This window comes from Gekko japonicus, unplaced genomic scaffold (genome assembly GCF_001447785.1).
Source record: "Gekko japonicus isolate JY-2015 unplaced genomic scaffold, Gekko_japonicus_V1.1 scaffold384, whole genome shotgun sequence".
Classification (NCBI taxonomy): Eukaryota; Metazoa; Chordata; class Lepidosauria; order Squamata; family Gekkonidae; genus Gekko; species Gekko japonicus.
Genome location: NW_015175980.1, coordinates 515,207 through 537,687, shown reverse-complemented (window position 1 = coordinate 537,687; position 22,481 = coordinate 515,207). Strand labels below are relative to the sequence as shown.

General features: G+C 48.0%; 1 protein-coding gene across 1 annotated transcript in view; it reads left to right on the top strand.

The window, feature by feature from the left end:
• DAGLB (diacylglycerol lipase, beta) overlaps positions 1-19,007 on the top strand; it is a 25,594-nt gene extending 6,587 nt beyond the window's left edge. Inside the window, exons 3-16 of the mRNA XM_015426198.1 lie at positions 1,954-2,105; positions 4,198-4,372; positions 4,458-4,719; positions 7,319-7,444; positions 8,083-8,210; positions 10,239-10,365; positions 11,315-11,398; positions 11,967-12,044; positions 12,555-12,635; positions 12,903-13,030; positions 13,607-13,675; positions 13,791-13,863; positions 14,460-14,716; positions 16,619-19,007. Of these exons, the coding sequence (XP_015281684.1) occupies positions 1,954-2,105; positions 4,198-4,372; positions 4,458-4,719; positions 7,319-7,444; positions 8,083-8,210; positions 10,239-10,365; positions 11,315-11,398; positions 11,967-12,044; positions 12,555-12,635; positions 12,903-13,030; positions 13,607-13,675; positions 13,791-13,863; positions 14,460-14,716; positions 16,619-16,814 (1,936 nt within the window). The 3' untranslated portion in view covers positions 16,815-19,007. The remainder of the gene's footprint in view (positions 1-1,953; positions 2,106-4,197; positions 4,373-4,457; positions 4,720-7,318; positions 7,445-8,082; positions 8,211-10,238; positions 10,366-11,314; positions 11,399-11,966; positions 12,045-12,554; positions 12,636-12,902; positions 13,031-13,606; positions 13,676-13,790; positions 13,864-14,459; positions 14,717-16,618) is intronic.
• Positions 19,008-22,481: the final 3,474 nt, after the last annotated feature.

The following is a 22,481-nucleotide window of genomic DNA, read 5'->3' as shown; positions in this document are numbered from 1 at the left end:
CCAAAAATCCTAAATATAAATACACATTGATGGGGTCTGAACTGGCAGAGAGTGATCAAGAGAGAGATCTTGGAGTTGTAGTAGATAACTCACTGACAATGTCGAGACATATAAATCAATGGTGCGACCTCATTTGGAATACTGTGTGGAGTTCTGGTCACCACACCTTAAAAAGGATATTAGAGCTTTAGAAAAAGTGCAGAAAAGGGCAACTCGAATGATAAAAGGGTTGGAACACTTTCCCTATGAGGAAAGGTTAAGGCGCTTAGGGCTCTTTAGCTTGGAGAAACGACGACTGAGGGGAGACATGATTGAGGTTTATAAGATTATGCATGGGATAGAGCAGGTAGAGAAAGAAGTACTTTTCTCCCTTTCTCACAATACAAGAACTCATGGGCACTCAATGAAATTGCTGAGTGGTCGGGTTAGAACAGATAAAAGGAAGTACTTCTTAACCCAAAGAGTGATTAACACATGGAATTCACTGCCACAGGAGGTGGTGGCAGCTACAAGCATGGACGGCTTCAAAAGGGAATTAGATAAGCATATGGAGTAGAGGTCCATCAGTGGCTATTAGCCACAAGGTATAGACAGGGGCTCTGGGCCAAGTGATGCTCTTTCTTCACCCAAAGAGTGATTAACACTTGGAATTCACTGCCACAGGAAGTGGTGGGTGCTACAAGCATGGATGGCTTCAAAAGGGAATTAGATAAGCATATGGAGCAGAGGTCCATCAGTGGCTATTAGCCACAAGGTATAGCTAGGGGCTCTGGGGCAAGTGATGCTCTGTCTTCTTGTTGCTTGGGGGGGTCAACAGTGGGAGGGCTTCTAATGTCCTGGCCCCACTGCTGGACCTCCTGATGGCACTGGTATTTCTGGCCACTGTGTGACACAGAGTGTTGGACTGGATGGGCCTTTGGCCTGATCCAACATTGGCGTCTCTTATGCTCTTATGTTCATTTCCTGTTTTAACCTGGGTTCTAGACTCAGAACTCTGAGCATGAGATTTCTGTGGTGGATGTCAATAAATCAAAAGTAGGTTTGCAGCTTACAGACCGAATGTTTTAAGCATGCTTTTATTTTAAGTTTAAAAAATCTTTGTGTGTCCTTTATAAAGTTTATATCTCCGCCTCCTGCCATTACATTTTATGACACACATGGCCCGGCCCAACAAGGTCTCATTTATGTCAGATCTGGCCCTCATAACAAATGAGTTCGACTCCCATGCTTCAGACCAACACGGCTACCCAGTTTAAATGCAGATTAGCTGTCATGGCTCCCAGTTGAAACAATGCTGTAGGTTTCAAGAATAAGTAATGCCACTGAAAAACAATATTAAGACAGAGATCTGGAGGGGAGGATCCAGTGCAAGCATCCCCTGAACAAGCAAGATAGAAGCCACAAAGGTAGGATGGTTTATAACCCCTGGTTTGGAACACATGTTGACATTTCATGACCCAGAAGTATGAGCTATGCTAGGCAAGCCCGTGTGATGACAAGCTCCGATCTCCATAAACTGCCTCGTTTCCGGAAGAGCTAAATGGTTGTGTAATGTTAATTAGGTGTTACTCTTTGCTCTTTAAGAGATGGCTTTCACTGATACTGACTGGGGAAGAGAGAAAAGATTACTTTATTGGTTTAAATATGTATGGCCCTGTTTTGAATTGCAGGTGCTGAGGTTAAGGACCTGCCGTGACTTATTTCTGCCTCTGCCGCACAAAAACTACCATAGACTCCAGTGGGCTTCTTCAGCGACTCTGATCAAATGGACTAGATCTCTCTCTCTCTCTCTCTCTCTCTCTCTCTCTCTGCGTGTGTGTGTATATGTGTGTTTGTATTCACCATTGTGATTTAAATAAAGATGTGACTCTGCAGGGAGGCAGAATGTTCCTGCCTAGCTGATGCCTTTGTATTTTTTTGCTTTTTAATCCTCCCGTACTTTTCTCCCCCTAGGTGGATTGGCATTCTGGTTTTGTATTCGATGCACAAAGCGCAGCTGGACTGTCCTGGTGGGAGGCTGTTGCACAGTTACATCCTGGTCCTCCTCATTCTCCTGGCAGCCATCATCTGCACTTTATCTGCCATCGTTTATATCAGCATGCAAGGTAAGCCCGAGTCAGTGTGAACTAGCTCACAGTTTTTTAGCCTCCGGCTCACAGATTTTTGCCTCCGCTCAGGAAGGATGGGGCTCCAGAGCAGACTAATTTATGCAGTAGCCAAATCGCTCGCTCACAACTTTAATGCCAGCAGCTCGCAAAGTGGAATTTTTGCTCACAAGACTCCAACGATGAGAGGGAACATTGGATGGGAGACCCCCGGGGAAGTCCAGGGTTGCTACGCAGAGGCAGGCAATGGCCAACCACCTCTGAACGTCTCTTGCCTTGAAGGCCTCCTATGGGGTCACCATAAATCGGCATCACCTTGACGGCACTTCCCAGCACCAGACTAAAGCTGCAGTGAGGTCCTAAGCAGAGTTTCACCTTTCTAAGCCCGCCGATGTCAATGCTTCGTGCCTCTGATGGAAGTGGGTTCTGGCTCACAAAAAAAAAGGGCTTAGGTTGTGATAAACGTGTTAGTCTTTAGACTGAATACAGTGGCTCTTTTGGCATTTGTACAAATATTGCATAATGCTGTGTGCACTGGTATTAACACAAAAAATTGGTGCTATAAACAGTCCGTTATAGCTTGAAGGGGAACAAAATAAAAGACTAGAACTGAAGACCAGAACAAAAGACTAGCTGATGGGCAGTAGATTCAGGACAGACAAAAGGATAGTACTACTTTACACAGAGAGTGACACATTCACTGCCAGAGGATGCAGTGATGGCCGCAGGAAGAAATGGCTTCAAAAGGGGATTAGATAGATTCATGGAGAAGTCTATCAATGACTACTAGCCATGGTGGCTGAGGGGAAACGTCCACATTCAGAGGCACTAAATCTCTGAATCCCAGAGCCAGGAGGCAACATCAGGGGAAGGCCTCAGCCCCTATGCCTCCAGAGGAACTGGTTGGCCTCTGTGAGACAAGATGCTGGACAAGATGGAACACTGGTCTGATCTAGCAGGGCTCTTATGCTCTTAAAATAGAAGAGAAGAGGAGATTGGATTTATATCCCACCCTTCACTACCCAAAGGAGTCTCAGAGCACCTTACAACCTACTTTCCCTTCCCCTCCTGCCAACAAACACTCTGTGAGGTAGGTGGGGCTGAGAGAGCTCTTTTGAGAACTGCTTGTGAGAGAACAGCTCTGAAAGAACTTGTAACTGACCCAAGGTCAGACCAGTAGCTGCATGTGAAGGAGTGGGGAATCAAACCCAGTTCTCCCAGTTTAGAGTCAGTTGACTCTCAAATACATTGTTAGTATTTGGATTCTATACGCACACACCTTTCTCTGTTCCCTACAAGTTTACAGTACTCACTAGGGTGTGTGTGTATTTTTTTCCTTTTGGTTAATTGTATCTTATATTACGGCGTACCTGGGGAGTCCCCTGGCACAGAAAGCTCTGCCTCGTCTGTGGGAGACCTTAATAGTGGCTTTAGAGAATGACAGAAGTCATGCCCTTCTGTTAATCGCTATCTCTCCTTATAATAAAAGGGATTTGGAGTGGCCACTGGCCTATGGGGTGGACCGGGGGGGCGGTGGGCGGGGGGGGGGGGGGGATGGACGAGGCTAGCTGGCTTGGCGCGCGCACGGCTGGAACAGGCGGCGAGCAGCCATCCCTTGCTTGCTGCCGCTCCACCACTACATGCGCCGCTTGCTCGGGTGGCCGGTGGGGAGAGGGGCGAGGCCGGCTGCCTTGCCATGCTGGGCCCTCGAGCAAGCGGGCGGGAGGTCGGGGAAGGAGCCAGCCTGCCTGGCTGGGCCTGCTGCCGCCGGTGCACAGCGCTGTGGATGGGCGAGGCCTGCCGCCTTTGGCAGCCGCCACCTCCAGTGCGCCGACAGAGGAGGGACAAGGCCGGCTGGCTTGCTCCTCCGCCTCCAGCATGTGGCAGGGGGAGGCACGAGCCTGGCCGCCAGGGAGCCGCCGTGCTCTCCTTTGCCAGTGCGTGGAGGGGGCCCTCCGGCGGCCTCTCTCTAGGGCTCATTGCCTCTCTTCCTGCAACAGGCCTTGCGCCTAGTAGTAAAATAATGTTGCTGCTCTGAAAACTTCTGGATTCATTTCACTGGTATTCCACTCACTACAGCTATACCTTTCAGGAACAATTTCCAACCCTGGGCCAAGGAAGTCTCTTCCTAAATTGCTCTACCTGCGCCTGGCCCTCTACTTGCCAGAGCTGATCTGGGCTATTGTAGGAACCATTTGGGTGTCAGACCGCAACATCGATTGTGACAGGACTGTGATAAATACCATACTTGGGACAGTGATTGCCAGGTAAGGATGTCCTGCCCCTCTTTGCTGATTGGATATTTTAATCTGACCCGCATTTATATGGCTCCTCTTCCACTTTGCTTGGCAGCTGGATAATTATTGTCTTCACCGTTGTGGCAGTTGTCATCGTCTTTGATCCGCTCGGTGGGAAAAAGACCTTGTACCTTTCCAGTTGTCCCAGTCGCAACTTGGAGAGCAGTCAGTCAGACCAGCTGTTTTACAACGTCAAGAAGACAGCAACCAGAGTCTGGGAGAAAAGGATCCGGTTACTGTGTTGTTGCATTGTGCAAAACGATGACCACAGAGTTGCTTTTACCAGCATTGCTGAGTTCTTCCGTGACTACTTCTCGGTAAGAAGGGAGACATTATAGAGATTTATAAAATTATGCAAGGGGGGCAGTAGATTGAGACCTCCTCCTCCATAATAGTAGAACTCAGGGACACCCAATGAAGTCGATGGGCAGACAAAACAAAGTTAACTCACTGCCACAGGATGTTATGATATCTCTTAGAGAGTCTTAAAAGGGCATTAAGCATATTGCCAAAGACAGGTCTGTCAGTTCTGAGGACTAAATAGAAACTCTCTGTTCATTGGTAAAATACTTCTGAATACCCATGCTGGGAGGCAGCCACAGGGGAGTGGCCTTAGTCATGGCCTGCTTTTATAGATAGGGATGGGCACGAACCAGGAAAATGCAGTTCGGTTCGTGGCGTGCCTGGTGTGCAAACCATGAACTGTCGTGAAAAACAGATTGCTTACCAGTAACTGGTGATCTTCGAGTGGTCATCTGTGCATTCACACCAATGGGATCTAGTGCGCCTGCGCTGGATCGATCCAGCGCAGGCGCAGTAGATCCATTGGTGTGAAGCACTGAGACCACAAAGAAAATAAACAGGTTGCTTACCAGTAACTGGTGATCTTCGAGTGGTCATCTGTGCATTCACACCAATGGATCTAGTGCGCCTGCGCTGGATCGATCCAGCGCAGGCGCACTAGATCCCATTGGTGTGAAGCACAGAGACCACGAAGTTCTTTTAGCTGCCAATGAACCGGCTTGGTTTGTGACATGGTCGAATGCCCCCCTCCCCCGGCATGCTAGAGACACCAATCTTGCAGGGGGTCTCCTCTACCTGCCCTCCAAGTTTGGTGAGGATTGGATTTATGGGGTCCGAGTTACAGCCCCCCAAAGAAGGTGCCCCCGGGAAAGTGCTTTCTGGGGAAATGACAGGTGCTGTTTCAGGAGTGTATAGAACGTATCCTGTGCAAACTAGAGACATCAAAGTTGCAGGGGACCTCCCCCGGATGCTCCTTTACATGCCCTCCAAGTTCCACCCCTCTGTTGTTTTGAAGTTTAGTAAGCATTTAGATTGAGTGGAGACTGTCTGGAAATGTATCCATTCATGAATCGCCACAAACTGCTTGAATGTTTGTCCCAGTTGACCTGCCCCAACCTGAGCTCACGAACCAGCCGAAACTCGTCACAAACTTGAATTCATGAGCCAGTTCGTGCCCATCCCTATTTATAGGCCTTCCAGGAACACTAGCCTGGTCTGATCAAACAGCGCTCTTGTATAGTTTTTAAACAAAGGAAAAATGAAATGCCTCAAATCCTTTTCCTTTTGAACCACAAGGCATGTGTGTGAAGGCTGGTGGTACGCATGCACGCGAAACCTACCTTACATTGAACCATTGATCCAGCAAGGTCAGCATTGACTTCTCTGACTGGCTGCAGCTCTCCAGGGCTCGTGGGAGAGGTCTTTCACATCACCTATCGTCTGGTCGTTTTCACTGGAGATGCCAGAGATTGAACTTTTGCATTCAAAGCAAGAGGCTCTTCCTGTGAGCCACAGCCCCCTTGATTGAGAAGGAAGGGCCTTCTGGCTGCCGTGGAAGTAGGCAGAGAAAGTGCCACATCTGATATGCCAAGTGTATCGCTGGTGTTCTGGGAAGCAGTGAAAGAAAAAATAATTAAGGCTTGTTCTTCTAGTATTCGGATTGTGAAATGGCCTGATTGCTTTGAATTTCCATGCAGCCTTCCAGGTGCAAAGCTTGTGTGCATACTTCCCGGTATGCGTGATCCATGTGCTGGAAAAATGGAAGTTACAAATCTCATGTAAGGGAGTCTGCACCAGTGTTTCCTCTAAGCTGAGTTAGTGTGAGCTAGCTCACATGTTTTTAGCCTCCGGCTTATAATTTTTTGTGTCAGCTCAGGAAGGATGGCTCCAGAGCAAACTAATTTATGCAGTAGCCAAATGGCTTGCTTGCAACTTTAATGCCGATAGCTCACAAAGTAGAATTTTTGCTCACAAGACTCCTCAGCTTAGAGGGAGCATTGGTTTGCACATAAACTGCTACACAACACCCTTGAATGTGTGGTAAATGGGGCAATGCCAGGAAGTGTTAGAGGCCCCCCCCATTTCCTCCCATTTATCGCATTTTTATCTTGCTGTTCCTACAAGCTATTCAGATGGCATAAGTGGTTATCCTTCTCCTCCACTGTTATCCTCTCTGTGAGGTAGACTAGACGGAGTAATTAGCTTCATGTCTGAAGAACAGAGTCTGAGCGGACTTAAATCCTGGTCTCCCCCGTCCTAGTCTGACACTCCTAACCACGACACCCTGCTGGCTCAAACTGAACGAAGGCCTCTCTGGCGACAATGTACTATTAAGATAGAGTCAGATGGGTAGCTGTGTTGGTCTGAAACAACAGAACAAAATTTGAGTCCAGTGGCACCTTTGACACCAACAAAGTTTAATTCTGGGTAGAAGCTTTCATGGCCTTAAAGGTGCCACTGGACTCAGAGTTTGTTCTAGTGTAATAGGTATCCCGGTTCTGAAAAGTGATGAGAGCACGTGTCTCGGTTTCCTTCCCAGGCATGTTTTGCAGATACGCTTGACCGTTTGTGTCGGTTCCCTTTCTGAAACAATGTGTCTCTTTCTGTCTGCAGGACACCGACCTGGTGCCTAGTGATGTGGCCGCGGGTCTGACTCTGCTCCACCAGGAGCAAGACAAGGTGGAGAACTGCCCTAAAGAACCGGAGGAGGTGCTGATTCAGTCCCCTCTGTCTCCTGTGGTAAGCCTCCCCGGACCCTGTCAGACTTACGTCTAGGTCTCTTAGCAGGGCCAGAGGCGTTGTGTGGCTGTTAGAAGCCTGTGAGATCCCAGCGCCCAGGAGCTGCGATGCTGGTGTTGCTGCCAATCCTGTCTGACACTTTCGGGACACCTCTGGGAAGCTGAGGATTGTGGCTTTCTTCTTCCGCCAGTGGAGCTCTTGCGTGGCGGAAGCACTCTGGCCCTATGGGGTGATGGTGGTTGCACCCGATCCCTCTTCCCTTACTGTGACGTCTTGTCCAGAAGGGATTCGCAACCGCCACCGTCCGCTTTCTGGAGGAAGGGGGAGGGCAGGGAAGACTCACGTCCACGTTGCCCTCAGTGTTTGGAGGATCCCTCCCACCTGCTGTAGTAGACGGCACAAAGTAGTTTTGCTCTCTCTGCTGGGCAGAACACCCGTGTGTGGCCGCTTCTCCTGGCTGGAAGGCTTGGCCACTCGCTTGGGTTGAGGGAGTGTGTTCTGAGCAGAAGGGGCTTTAAAAGGCTCCCACCCCAGCTCCCTCTGCATTAGGAGCGCTGTCTCGATTCCCTCTGTTTTCGTCGCGTTGGGAACAGTGGGCCGCCGCAAACCGTGAGCTCTCTCTCTCTGCTCTTCCCCAGGCTGATGATCTGGATGCCGAGATAGAAAATGCTGCGCACTATATGAAGTTTGCCGCAGCCACTTACGGCTGGCCGTACTACATCATGACGAACCCTTTTACGGGGCCCTGCAAGCTTAGAAGTGGCTGGTAGGTTGGTGCGCAGTCTGAGGAGTCAATTCGGCCGGGTCTTAAAGTTGCACGTTGCCCATAAATTTCTGGAGATTCACTGTGAGGGAAGTTGCGGCGTGCCGTGGAGGGTCGGGCTCTCTAGTTCTCCCAGCTGTCCAGGCCCTTTCTCAGAACTGGAAAGGCAGGCCCTTTGCTCACAGTCGTGCTTGGTCAGCCAAGGCCGTGCAGAGAAGCACCGGGGTCAAAAAGGGGGACCCAGAGGTAGGGGAAGGCTGCCTGTCCTCAGCTGCCCCGCTCAGCCATTCCTGGGACTGTGGAGTCATCCGTGTAACCACAAACAACCACCAAAAGGTGTTTTAGAAGGGCCTACTGTAGCTGGACTGGTCTACTGGAAATCAAATTTAAATATGAATGTTTCTTATCTTATTTATCAAATTTAAATATGAATGTTTCTTATCTTATTTATATACCATTAGCTTTGTATGTCTTTGAAAAGCATGGCAATTAATGGTGAGAAGAGTAATTATCTTTTTAAGGTGGCTGGTCTGGGGCTTATCTTTTTTGTTCGTTTGTTTTGTATTTGTGAGTGCGTGTGTGTCTGCATCTGGAAGTCATGTCGACCTCTGATGACTGACCCCTACTGGGGGCCTGGAGGATATTCAGTGAGGTGGCTGAATCAAGCCTGCCTCTGGTTCTCCCAACTTGGTATTCCAAGGAAGTCTCCCATCCAAGCACTAACCACAGTTGACCCTGCTTAGCTTCCGAGATCTGACAAGATCAGGCTTGCCTGGCCTATTGAGGTCAAGGCTCTGGGAGTGTATCTTAACAGCCAAAAGGCACGTCCAGATTAGTGACTGAAGCAGAGAAATGGTTTGTGGGGAAGGAAGGGCTCCTCATAGCAATTGCTCCTGTGGCCAGAAGGGTTTCCGTTTCAGGTCACAGTGGGGGTGTTACTTACAACTTTGAACTCAGACGTGGACACGCCTCTGCTCTCAGACACTAGGGAGATGCTGGCTTGAACCTGTTGCCTGCAACATTAACCAAACTGGGTCAGCACGTTACTTTCTGTGGACATCTTTGTTGTGAGGGCAGTGGCTGCTTCAGTATGATGGTGCTGAAACTGGTATTTGCCTGGATTGGGATACATGAAGTTGCTTTTGTACCTGATTGGACTCTCTAGCTTGGTATTGCCTATGCTGAGTGGTTTCGGGCAGAGCAAGGTCTTTCCTGACACCTGCTGCCTGAGAACTGGTGGTGCTGGGAATTGAACCCAGACCTCCTGCATCCAAAGCAGGTGTTTTGCCATTGAGCCCTGGCCCCTTCTGTGAGGTTGTGCCTAATCTGTGATGCTTGGATGTGCCATAAATTCAGCTGTCATTTTTGCAAGACCTTCCAAATAGGCTTGTACTATAGAACCAGAATCTTTTAGCTTAAGGGTTAGGCCATGTTGGGTTGGTGAGCTTCCCAGAGCTTGGCTTGACCAGCTCAAGGAGTACACAGCTCCCTTTCCCCTTCAAGTTACAGCTCTTCTCTGAGTTTGCTCACAGTTCCCTGGAACCTTAACAAATCGCCCTTTGGGTACATTTGCTTAGGCCTGTGGTTATTGTCCCAAGCAGACTTTTAAGCGAAATGTGTATTCTGCATGTGTCCAGAATTTTGCTTTACAATTTAATTCCTCTCCGGGAGGGGGGGGGGGGCTGATCTTTGTTTACAGCATTCCCTAAGGATGCTTTAATTGGCAAGCCAGTTCCCAGTCCAAAGGAGAGAGATTTGTCCATCACTGCTTACAGCTGTGAAAATTATCAGCTGAATGCAGTTCAGGAGCGTAAAGCACAATCCTGTGTAGGTTCATTGAGAAGCAAGTCCTGCTGAGTCCAGTGGTGCTTTCTCCCGGGGAGATGTGCATGGAATTGTAGCCTCTTGGGGTGTGATGTGCCAGGAAATGTAAACTTTATTTTGGAGGGTGGGGCATGTGCTTCTGCTTCTCAGAGGACATCCCGCTCATTTGAATGTTCAAGTCTTGGTTTCTGCTTTCTCGCCTCTAAGTTGTAGAAACAGCCCAGTAGAGGCAGATATCGTTGGCAGTGACCATCTGAACCTGCACTTTGGATCCATCTTGCAAATAACGGGGCTGCAGTACAGAGACTTCATTCATGTCAGCTTTCACAATAGAGTAAGCAGTTTTGACTTACTAGATTTTCTTGTTCACTCTTCGTGAGTTCTTGATAGGCATGGAAACACAAGAGATTCCCCAGGTGCTGAGAAGCCATTGATGCGGGGGGCCGTCATGCCGTCCCATAGCTGTGAGTTCCACAGCTTGATTCCACGTTAATGTTATACACAAAGAACTTGACCTGATGAGAATGCCTGCAAAATCTTTAGCAACAGAGAACTTACAATGTAATCCTAAAAGCACTTGCCTGGGAGTAAGCCCCATTGAGTGGACTTCTGTAGGACTCCGAGTAGACCTGCTTAGGAGGATTACATTGTAGGAGTTGAAGCAGTTGTGTTTCTTAAGCTTCCTCTGCCTAATCATTTTTAACAGTGACTAGGAAACACAATGGCTTCTTCAGAATACAAACTCTCATGGGCAGCTACCCTAACCGATAATGTCACTGTGGCTTGAATCCTGTAGCCCATTTCCAGCAGATAGAGGGCATTTCGGTCAGCAGGGTGCCTGTGTGTGATTTTTGCTGATTCTTCCCTTGGTCTTTGGCCCCTGTGCTGTTCATAAGGATCCCCCCCCCCCCGGGCTTCATGGGTTGCAGCAGGAGGGGGAAGTGGGAGAATCCTGCTCTGATTGTGTAGGGGCTCCGGTCATAAGGTGTCATGGACTGCCACAGAATGAAGCGATGGCCACTAACGGCACTATGAAGGGAGATTTGCGTGGGAGAGGTCTCTGTCTGTGGCTACCAGCACGATGGCTAAACCTGCAACTTCCACATTCGGAGATGATTGTCAACACCAAGAAGTCAGAGAGAAAGGGACCAAAACCGAGTGGGTCTCCCTGTCATGATTTGTTTTACAAGCCCTTCTGGAGGCCTCTGGTGCTGCGCGAAGCTAAGCCGCCTAGCCCAGCAAGTGGAGTCTCGCTTTTTCACACATCCTTCCTTGCATTTCAGATCTTTGAGATCCCGTTCTTTGTTGCGCTGGATCACAAGAAAGAGGCCATCGTGGTTGCCGTGAGAGGAACTCTGTCCTTTGAGGTAGTATTTTTTTTGCAAACAGCTTGATGTGTGTGTTTGCTGGTGATAGGTCAAAGGTAGCTCATTCTGAAGTGTTTAGTCAGCAGCATGAGTGGTGTGAGAGGGGTAGGGTGGGAAATTGAGGTGGGGCTTCGGGGTCAGCCTCTGTGTGGCAAGGCAACGGGACACCTGTACAAGAACAACATTGCTTTAAGCAGCTGTGTACATGAAATTCATGGCATGTGTGTATACACTGCCCTGCATAACATACTTTATTTCCATACGTATTGGCAGCATTTTCAGTGGGTAGAAACCAAGTTCAGGCAATTTGTATTTATACATATTTTGTCAGAAGCCACCTTTTTATTACACTCCTGTGAAGTTCGGCACCATCCAATGCGAAAAGAGCCCCCTGCAGCTTCTGATAACAACATGCAAATGTCTGAAGACACACTGTTCGCAAGAGGTCTGCTGTGAGGACTTTCTGTGGGCTGCTGCCGTCCTCTCTGTATGACTCCGACACTTGATCACAGAGAGATCCAGCAAGCATTGGAAATACTTGGTCTGTGCTTCCTTTCTTTCCATTCAGGATATCCTCACGGATCTCTCAGCAGATTGCGAAACCATAACTCTAGAAGATATTCTGGAAAACGGTCTTGTACACAAGGTCGGCAAGTATTTCTGGGGATATTTCTTTTTGTGAACCCAGTAAAGCCAGAATGCATGTGTTCTGTGTGAGTGTTGCTCATGGAGCCAGTTTCCTAGCTAGCCTTTTTCCCCCTGCCTCTCTTTCTCTCTCCCCTTGCTGAAGAAGAGCCAGCAGGGAGCTGCAGTCCTGCGCTTGCGAATGCTTGCCTTGTGTTTCAGTTGCTCTAGTTGTTGCAAATGGCATTTGCCTTTCTGAACTTCGGTCCCTATTTGGAAGAGGCTTGTTCAGGGATCAGATGGATCCATTAGACAATGAAGTAATGTAGGAGGTGGGTGAGTGGGTGCCAGAAGGAGGAGAATTGTTGTGGCAACTTTGGGAGGGTGGAGCAAGGGGTGGAGGCGGGGCGGTGAGTGGTGACCCCTCCTGAAATCGCCGCTGACAGAGCGTCATCATTTGTCCTGCCAACATGGGCGGCTTCCCAGTGGTGCTGCCTGCTGTTTCCATCAACTTGCCATCCCTGTCTCCTAGGGGATAACCCAGGCAGCCAACTACATCTACAGAAGACTAATAAACGACGGGATTTTGAATCAAGCCTTCACCATTGCTCCCGTGAGTCACGGCTACCATATTCGCACTTCCCTTTTCCTGGTGCGTTACAGCGCAGCGTCGTAACAGAGCGGCTTTCCCTCTGGTTGGCACAGGCTCTCCTGGCACTCAGGCAGTGAAGGCCCCGGCATTGGCCAAGGAGGACCGGGTATCTGCCAGGAAGAGGCTGGGGATTGAGCCTGGGCACCCCTATGCCAGGTGCAACGCACGTGTTCCACCACTGAGCCACGGCACCTCCGTCTTTCTAACACTGTTGCTTTTTGCTTCTAGGAATATAAACTGGTTGTCGTTGGCCACAGCTTAGGAGGAGGAACGGCCTCCATATTGGCCGTTATGCTCAGAAACGCTTTCCCAACACTAAGATGTTACGCCTTTTCTCCACCAGGGGGTTTATTGAGGTAAGAGACAACCTGCAAGATGTATTAAAAAGTAAGAGAAAGATGTGTAAAAGTCCACGAAGAAGTGTGAGATGAATTAGGTGCGATGAATTTGTGTGTGTGGGGGGGGGGGGAGTGGTAACAGTCGTCACGTTTAGAAGGAACTGGCGTGAACTGAAGCAGCTTTGGTTCTCGTCGTAGGTCTTCCCTGTAGACTTTTTCATGGGCCCATTTGGTGGGACTGATTTTTCGAACTAGTGCAACACACCCACAGGTTGGATTCCAGGCAGCTTTTGTACTGGTGAAAAGGGGGGGGGGATTCCCATCTGACCACAAACAAGGCCGTGCCGGGTGTCATGGGACCTGCATGGACAAAAGCCATGTGGGAGAAGAGGGCTGGAGTGAAGGGGAGAGATTGAATCGAGCCAGCCGTTTCACTCAACCATTCTCATTTTAAAAATTGGTTGGAACATCGGTATGGAGCAAGGGTGGTTGGAACATGCTATGAAGGACCCTGATGATGTAATTCTGTGCTGGGGACTCAACCTACTGCCAGCTTAACCTGTTGTACCCCCCCCCCTTTTCTCCATTTTAAAGTAAATCACTGGCAGACTACACTAAACAATTCATCGTGTCGGTCATTGTCGGAAAGGACGTTGTCCCAAGGTGAGGATTCTTAACTGTGAGGCTTTATTTGAAGACAGTGATCTTGGTGAGAGCCACCCTCTAAAGACGTCTGTCCTTTTCTACCCCCCCCCCCCAATTCCTGTGTATCAAACAGGCTAAGTATGCCCAATATGGAAGACCTGAAGAGAAGGATCGTCAGAATAGTTGCCAACTGCAATAGGCCCAAGGTAAAAAAAAAACCCATGAATGGATATACAATTTAGTTGGGCAGAGATGGGTTGGAAGTGGGGGCCGTTTGTCCTGGTGCAAGTGAACCTGCAGAGAGCTTTCCTTGAGTTGTGTCTGGTGCTGTGTACGAGGATGTAACGAACTGTGAAACTAGCTCTGTGCCCTCTGCAGGCTTTAGTAAATCCCCTTTTTCTTAGCTGGTACACTACTTTTGGCAATGTAGTTTCAAATACAGTTTGATAGTGTGTGTCTGTGGGGGGGAGGGGAGATCAGCCCCTTGGGCTAGTATAAGCCTCAGCATCCTTCTGTGCATCTATACCACTAGCTTTGCAATGGAACTCTTGTATCAAAACTGACATGTTTCAAAGGTTTCTTCTTTGGATCTGATTGTCATTGTGTGTGAGGTGAGGGTTGGGGTGGTCACGCAGACTCAAGAAGCGCACACACATTCTGTTTTGGAAAAGCACATAATGAACGTGGGTGTCGATGGACTTCCAAGTTGTGTGTGCCCAAATCAGTACGATCCCCCTTGCAAAAACAACTCTCTCATTTCTCATGTGCTCCTTCTGTTGTCCCCCGTCCCCCCCTTATCCAGTACCAGATCCTGCTGCACGGCTGCTGGTACGAAGTATTTGGAGGAGACCCCGATAACTTCCCCACTGAACTGGACGGTAGAAGCCAGGATGCTCTGAGCCAGCCGCTCCTAGCCGAAGAGAGCCTCATGATTCATCAGTCTCCTTCATACACTTCTCCAGCAGGGGACGAGTCGCCTTTGAATTCTCCGCTTCGGTATCCTCCCTTGTTCCTTCCAGGCAGAATCATCCACATCACAGAAGAAAACAGCACAAGGAGGTAAGTGGGGATAGAGCCAGTGTGCTCCTTTCTCTCCCCCCCCCATCCTTCTTCCAGATCTCCAGAGGGAACAGATGTGCTGCACATCAGCTGGTGCAGTGAAAGCCAGAGAAGCAGTGGAGTGAGAGGGATGGGTGCGGTATTACATGAACAAGTCCTGGCCGTTTAAAACCACCATCCTGTCACTTTCTGATATTGGAGTCCTGATTTAAACGGGAGGCAGGCAAAAAGCATTCCTTCTGTGGGCTCTGCATGCGCCCAGCATCTCTTTCGTACTGGATGGTCACCTGTGCACAGCAGCTATGTGGGCCTCTTAGCTGCAGAGTCCTACAGATGAGCGTTTCTGGCTTATCCCAAAATGAAGCGGTCCAGATTTCTAGTTCTGAGCGTACAGAAAACTTGCAACTTACAGCTCCCTGCAGGCATGACAGGACTAATTCTCTGTAGTTCCTCGGTCTGTTTTAATTGGTTTCCTCTTCTGTTGGCCTGTTTGGTGCAGGCCCAGAAATTGGGCTGCTAGATCTGACCAGGGCACAAGGGGTTTGCTGCTTTCATTTTGAATATTCAGCTAGTTTGAACAGGCTTCCTCCTACAGCAGCACATGCCTGGCGTGGCTCACAGTCTGTCTGGACTCTTCTTTCGTACAGTGCCAATATAATTTGTAACTGGTCCTGTCTAGTGACCACCAGTGTTCAGTGGTCATATTAGCCAAATATCTTGCTGAGGGCAGCTAGCCCACTTCTTAGTTTCCCTGCCTTAATATTAGTTTGTGCAAATTTTAACAAGCCCAGTCTTTCTAGCTTCTGACTGAGTAGCAAGAGGTGCTGCTTGGCTTCTTTGGGTTAAAGCAGCAAAGGAAATCTAAAAACAGAACTGCTGATAGGGGAGATATTCTGTCGCCCCTCTCTATGGGGCTTGTCACAGACTGATTGTACCAAGAGAAGATCTTTTCCTCAGTTTATCATTATTAGATATATTTTTTTAGACAAAAAGCTTTACAGAACCAGGCAATATGAATGATTTCTGGAAACTATCTTCTGCTGTCTTGCCACTTGGAGAATAGAACTGTGATGGGTGCTTAGGTTTCCTCCCTGCAAGGCAGCTTTTCCACATTTTGAATTGTAACACGTAACCAGGGTGGGTGTTTAGGGTGTAGCTGTAGGATCTGTATGAAGTGAAGGTTCCCCAGCATTAAGCTAACCTTTCTGCACCTCTGGCAAAAGAAGACTGGTATTGGTAGAGGAGTCTTTCAGAGAAACACCTCCTACATTCTTCAGCTGCTTCTTAGACCAAGGACCTTGCCTGGGATTTGCCTCTCTTTTTAAAGTATATACTCTGAAGCTTATTGGATTGAAAAGGTGATGCCTCCTTCCTCTTTTAAAAGGACCCCTTGCTCCAGTGATGGAGAAGCAAGCAGGCACGCTGTGGGCCCCACCCCCTAGGTAGGCTAGCACTTGCCTCTGTCTGGCGCAACCTCCTAATTGCTAGTTAACAACAGAAGCAGCACAGTACAGGCAGATTACAGTTTTTGGATCTATAGGGTCTCTCTTTCTTCCTTTTTCCAAGAACATCTGCAGACTAGCCAGAGGGGAGAAGTAAGGACTTGTCCCTGCATGCTGTAGACAGGGGTGTTTTCAGAGGCATAATAAAGTACCTAGAATGGAGATAAAATAAATAAAGTCTGGGGAGGGCCTGTGGCTCAGTGGTAGAGCATCCACTCGGCATGCAGAGGATCCCTAGTTCAATCCCTGGCATCTCCCATTAAAAAAGGGATCTGGCAGTAGGTGATGTGAAAAACCTCTGCTTGGAGAGCTGCTGGCCAGTCTGAGCTTGACAATACTGACTTGGATGGACCATCAGTGTAAGGCAGCTTCATGCATGTTCGGTTTTTCCCCCTTCCAGATGGTGCACCTCAGATGTCAAGTACAGCGCAAGCTGGTCCAAAGAAACTGCCTTTGGCAACATTTTAATAAGTCCGAAAATGATAACGGATCATATGCCAGACGTTGTGCTCAAAGCTCTGAACAGCTTGGCCGAGGAAAGTGTCTCTTGCATTTCCTGTCAGCCACCAGGGGACTTCGGCACGAACATCGTATAACTTCAGACCTAGGAGGGCAGCAGCTGTGGATCGCCTGCTCCTTTTCCCCCTCAAGGGTTCACAAGACCTGCTGTTTTGTATTCCAGTCTTAAACCATGCCTCAACCAGAACCTGGGGGCATGTTGGAGCGATTTCAGGGTGAAGGAGCAAATGCCTCACGCAGCAGCAGTTCTTCCGGATTACCCAGCTTTACTGGGTAACTTCTACACGGAGCAGTGATGAATCCAATCACCAGTGTCAAAAGGCACGGCAGTGTGGCAGTTGAACTGAATAGCTTGACAGAGGAAGAATACAGATGGCAGTTAGAGTAAGTAATCATGAAGTTCCCAAACTTTAGGTCTGTTTCCACCACTGAAGTGGCAGAGGCCATCCTAGGAGAACTCACGTTGTTTCGCATAATGAAGTGGGTCATAATGCTTGTAAATTCCCAAGTAAAAGATGTGACAGGGAGAGCAAAGTATTACGTTGAAGTATTAGCAATATACCCCGCAGGTGGATAGGAGAGGAGCTGAGAGGGGTAGGATGCACTCTAGGAACGTTTCATTTTTCCTTCCTGCCGAAAGAAGGTTGCATTTTATAGATACCTTTCTCGGGCTTCAAGTGCTGTGTGGATACACGTGCAATACTTTTGTTTACATTGTCAGCCCTGCAGAGTGCATATTTAAGAGTTAAAATATCCATTTCGGTTCCTAATGGTAGGAGTCTGTGTCTGGCTTTCTACAGTAGGATATCCTTGAATGCAAGGAGATGTACCGATTCACAAACCAAGAGTATCTTAAACCCAAATGAAGACTAAAAATTAGTTCAGTTCAGATGGTTCAGTAAGCAGGAGTAGCAGTAAGCAGAAACATACACCACCACCACCCCCATTCTATTGCCCCTTCCGTGTACAACACCTTGCAGGTGGAAGAACAGACTTCAGACTACAGCAAACAGGTTTATTTCCCAAAATTCCACTAAATGACTGATTCCTGGTAAATTACAAACTTCGCACAGCCTGCTAGAGTGTAGGGTAGAACCTCTTCCTGGTGTTAACTTCAAAGTGGTGGCAGCCACCTCAGTCTGTTCCAGCAAAATTACAGAGGAGCTTTGAAGACTTAACTAAATTCAGCCTTTAAGGTGCTCCTCGACTCCTGCATGAGTTCTCATCTGGAAGCATTCAGCATGGCTGAAGTGGTACAGCCCATTCTGCCATCTCAGGCTGTTGCAGATTAGGACTTGCAGAGGCAGGGAAGGGGAAAATATTTCCACTGAGCAAGAAGAGAGCAGCAGAGTGGGAGGGAAAGGCTTCTGGGATTGGATGTTCTCATTCTGACCCCAAAGTGCAACTTAACTAGGTTAGCAGCTGCTATGAAATTTCTAGATCTTTCCAAGTAAGTATACTTGGATTCTCATTTTAGTAAACAAGCACAAATGTGCTTTGCCAGAGTTCTGTTTGGTCCAGATTTTTCTGCTTTCTATTCATCTATATCCTTCCCTGCCTGTCCCTGGCACCTCTACACATTTGGTCTAGGAATGTAAAGCCTTTGGTCACTTTAAGCTACAACCCTAGGTGTACTTACTTAAAAGTAAGCTCCATTGAAGTGAGACTAACTTCTGAGTATCTAGCTTTGTTGCCATTAAATACACGATTCTACATGCAAACACAGTAGTTTTCTATAATGGAATTTATACTTCTTGGTTTTCACTACTTGGAGAGGGATAAAGTGGACTACCCGAGACTGTCTTTTTTGCTCTAAGTCACGATGAAAATAGTTGGGGATTTAAATGCATTTTGTTCAACCTGTTGTCAAATCAATGAACCCACTCTGGAAGATGGGGTATGCAAATTGCACGTTTAAAAATACAAGTTAACTATGTACTTCTTATAGGTATTATATTGCAGTTGTGAAACTCTGAACATAATGTATTTGAATCTGTTAAAAACCAGTTACCAAACTATTTTTGTTTTTGTTTAAACGAACATGAATCAAGTTGGAATTTAATGGTTTGATTGTCGGCTTGACATATAATTTGGACTGGTTATCTGATGGTTTTTCTTTAAGCGCTTCTGACCTGTATTCTTGATCATTTGATATCGAACAGATTTGTCTCCCAGATGAAGTTTTTGCTTACTGAATGTAACTCCCTGCAATGTCATTTTCCGTAATAGTCCGAATTTTTCATTCCCAAATAAAAAGGGAAAACCTGACTTCAAGGCAGGAGAGTCCCCTTGTACTACTAATGTGCACTGCTGACTTTTGCTGGTGAAGCGAGTCAGAGCTGGCTGTGCCTTTCTGCCTCTGTGGGCAGACTCAGTCCCACACTAGTAACAATACAAAGCCCTTGGTCCTGCAGAGCAGGGTTTGTCAGGGGTTCCACAGAGGCAGCAACATGCCTTCTAGGGGAGGCATGGGGAGAAGCGGGAATCAAAGGAATATAAGACACAGACTAGAACAGGGTTTTGGAGTAGGCGAATAAAGAATTTTTTTTAAAGTGAGATCATACTAGGCTATCAAGCTCATGGTTACAGCTGCTCATTTAAGAGCAGGAATCATAGATGGAAGGGACCTCCAGGGTCATCTAGTTCAGCCCCCTGCACAATGCAGGAAATTCACAACTACCTCCCCCCTCACACACACCCCTAGTGACCAGTACTCCCTCTAAGCTGTGGAGTCTTGTGAGCAAAAATTCTACTTTTGTGAGCTACTATAAAGGTAAAGGTAAAGGTTCCCTTGCTCAAAAGCCAGTCGAATCCGACTCTAGGGTTGTGGTGCTCATCTCCGTTTCAAAGCCGAAGAGCCAGTGCTGTCCAAAGACGTTTCCGTGGTCATGTGGCCGGCATGACTAAACACCAAGCCGCACGGAACGCTGTTACCTTCCCACCGAAGTGGTACCTATTTATCTACTTGCAATTTCTTGCTTTCGAACTGCTAGGTTGGCAGGAGCTGGAACTAGAGATGGGAGCTCACTCCATCATGCGGCACCCAGGTCTCGAACTGCTGAACTACTGACCTTCCACAGCCCTGCAGTTCAGCGTCTTAACCACTAGAGCCACCGCAGCTACTATAATGCGCATTAAAGTTGTGAGTGAGCAATTTGGCTACGGCATAAATTAGGCTGCAATCACACACACACTAAATAATGTACTTTTAATCCACTTTCAATGCACTTTCCAACTGGATTTTACTGTGTGAACTGGCAAAATCCAGTTGGAAAGTGCATTGAAAGTGGATTGAAAATGTGTTACTTAGTGTGTGTGACTGCAGCCTTAGTTTGCTCTGGAGCCATCCTTCCTGAGCCAAGACAAAAATGTGTGAGCTGGAGGCTAAAAAACTGAGCTAGCTCACAGTAACTCAGCTTAGAGGGAACACTGCTAGTGACCCCTGCTCCATGCCCCGGAGATGGCAAAAAACCTCCAGGATCCCTGGCCAAACTGGCCTTGAGAAAAATTGCTGCTTGACCCCCAAAGTGGCAATCAGCATTTCCCTGGGTGTATAAGAAAGGGCTACAAGAATCAAGCACTGATGTAATGCTTCCTGCTCTCATGATCTGCCTAAATGCACAGAACCAGCATGGCTGTCAGATGGCCATCTAGCCTCTGTTTGAAAACCTCCAAAGGAGATCCCACCACCTCCTGAGGAAGCCTGTTCCACTGAGGAACCGCTTTGTCAGGAAGTTCTTCCTAATGTTTATCCGAAAACTCTTCTGATTTAATTTCAACCCGCTGGTTCTGGTCCGACCTTCTGGGGCAACAGAAAACAACTCTGCACCATCCTCTGTATTGACAGCTCTTCAAATACTTGAAGATGATTATCATTATCACCTCTGTCATCTACTCTCCAGGCTAAACATATCCAACTCCTTCTTCAACCTTTCCTCATAGGACTTGGTCTCCAGACCCCTCACTATCTTCGTTGCCCTCCTCTGGACATGTTCCAACTTGTCTATATCCTTCTTAAATTGTGGTGCCCAAAACTGAACACAATACTCTAGATGAGGTCTAACCACAGCAGAATAAATCACTTTGCATAGTCTGGACATTATACTTCTGTTGATACAGCCCAAAATTGCATTTGCCTTTTTAGCTACAGCATCACACTAACAACTCACGTTCAGTGTATGGTCTACTAAGACTCCTAGATCCTTTTCGCACATACTACCGCCAAGACAAGTCTCCCCCATCCTATAACTATGCAATTGATTTTTCCTACCTAAATGCAGAAAAACAGGTTGCTTACCTGTAACTGATGATCTTCGAGTGGTCATTTGTGCATTCACACCCATGGGATCTCGTGCGCACGTGCTGGATTGATCGGCATTGTAGCAAGCTTTAACGGATTTTCGCACCCAGTCCCTCGGGCATGCGCAGGAACCCCACCACGCATGCCCAGAGGGGTGGGCGCGGACATCCCGCCAGTTCCTTTGAACTGCCGCAAATCAACCCCTATGGAAAATGTAGAAGCTGACAGCAGCGGGAAGGAGGGCGGGTGGTGTGAATGCACAGATGACCACCCGAAGATCATCAGTTACAGGTAAGCAACCTGTTTATCTTCGATGTGGTCTCTGTGCTTCACACCTATGGGAGATTAGTGAGCAGTGGCCTACCTGGAGGAGGGTGCTGGCAGGTCCTTACTGCGTCGCTGAAGATAGAATGTGATGTCCCAAGTTGGTTCTTACAGACATCTAGGGTGTAGTGCCTCATAAAGGTGTTAGGTGTAGCCCAGGTAGCAGCCTTGCAGATGTCCGTCAGGGGTACTCCCTGTAGGAAGGCAGTGGAAGCCACAACAGCCCAGGTTGAATGGGTCTTGATGGGGCCAGGCAACGGCTGCTTTGCAATCAAGTAGGAGAGGTGGATGAGACCCGCAATCCACTTTGAGAGGCATTGAGCCGTGATGCGAGTCCCCAGTCTTGCTGGTGCGTATGAGACGAACAGTTGGGAGTCACGTCTTGTTGGGCGGGTTCTGTTGAGGTAGAACAGGAGTGCCCTTTTGACACCCAAGGTATGTAACAGTCTGTCCTCTGGGGATTTTGGAGCTGGGAAGAAATCCGGGAGGAAGACCTCTGCCTGTAGATGGAACTCTGACACTACCTTTGGCAGGAACAAAATGTCAGGGACAAGGTGGACGCCGTCTGGCAAGAATGACAAGTATGGCGTGTCATGCCGGAAAGCCAGTATTTCTCCAACTCGCCTTGCAGAGGTGATGGCCACCAGAAAGGCCATCTTCCAAGACAGGAATTTCAGTTCGCAAGTTGCGAGTGGCTCAAAGGGTTTCCTCGTAAGTTATTTATTTATTTATCTTTACATTTATATCCCGCCCTCCCCGAAGGCTCAAGGCGGCTCACAAGGGGCATAAATGCCTGGTTAAAACAATGAACAATATAAAACAATATAAAATACAATATGCATAATACACTAAAAAATGTTGGTGCTCCAGAATCAAGATGGGGTTCTGGAGGTTTTATACAAGAACAACAAACCAACAATGTGCATCCCAACTACACTGTCATCTGCCAAGCAACGTCTCACACCTCCAATAATACCCACTCCACCGATGGTCAAAGTGCGGAGATGAGGGGCGGTGATGGAATAGTGGTGGTGGCAGCTCCTACTCAAAAGCCTGGTGGAAGAGCTCCGTTTATAGGCCCTGCAGAACTGCACCAGGTCCCGCAGGGCCCAGATCTCCT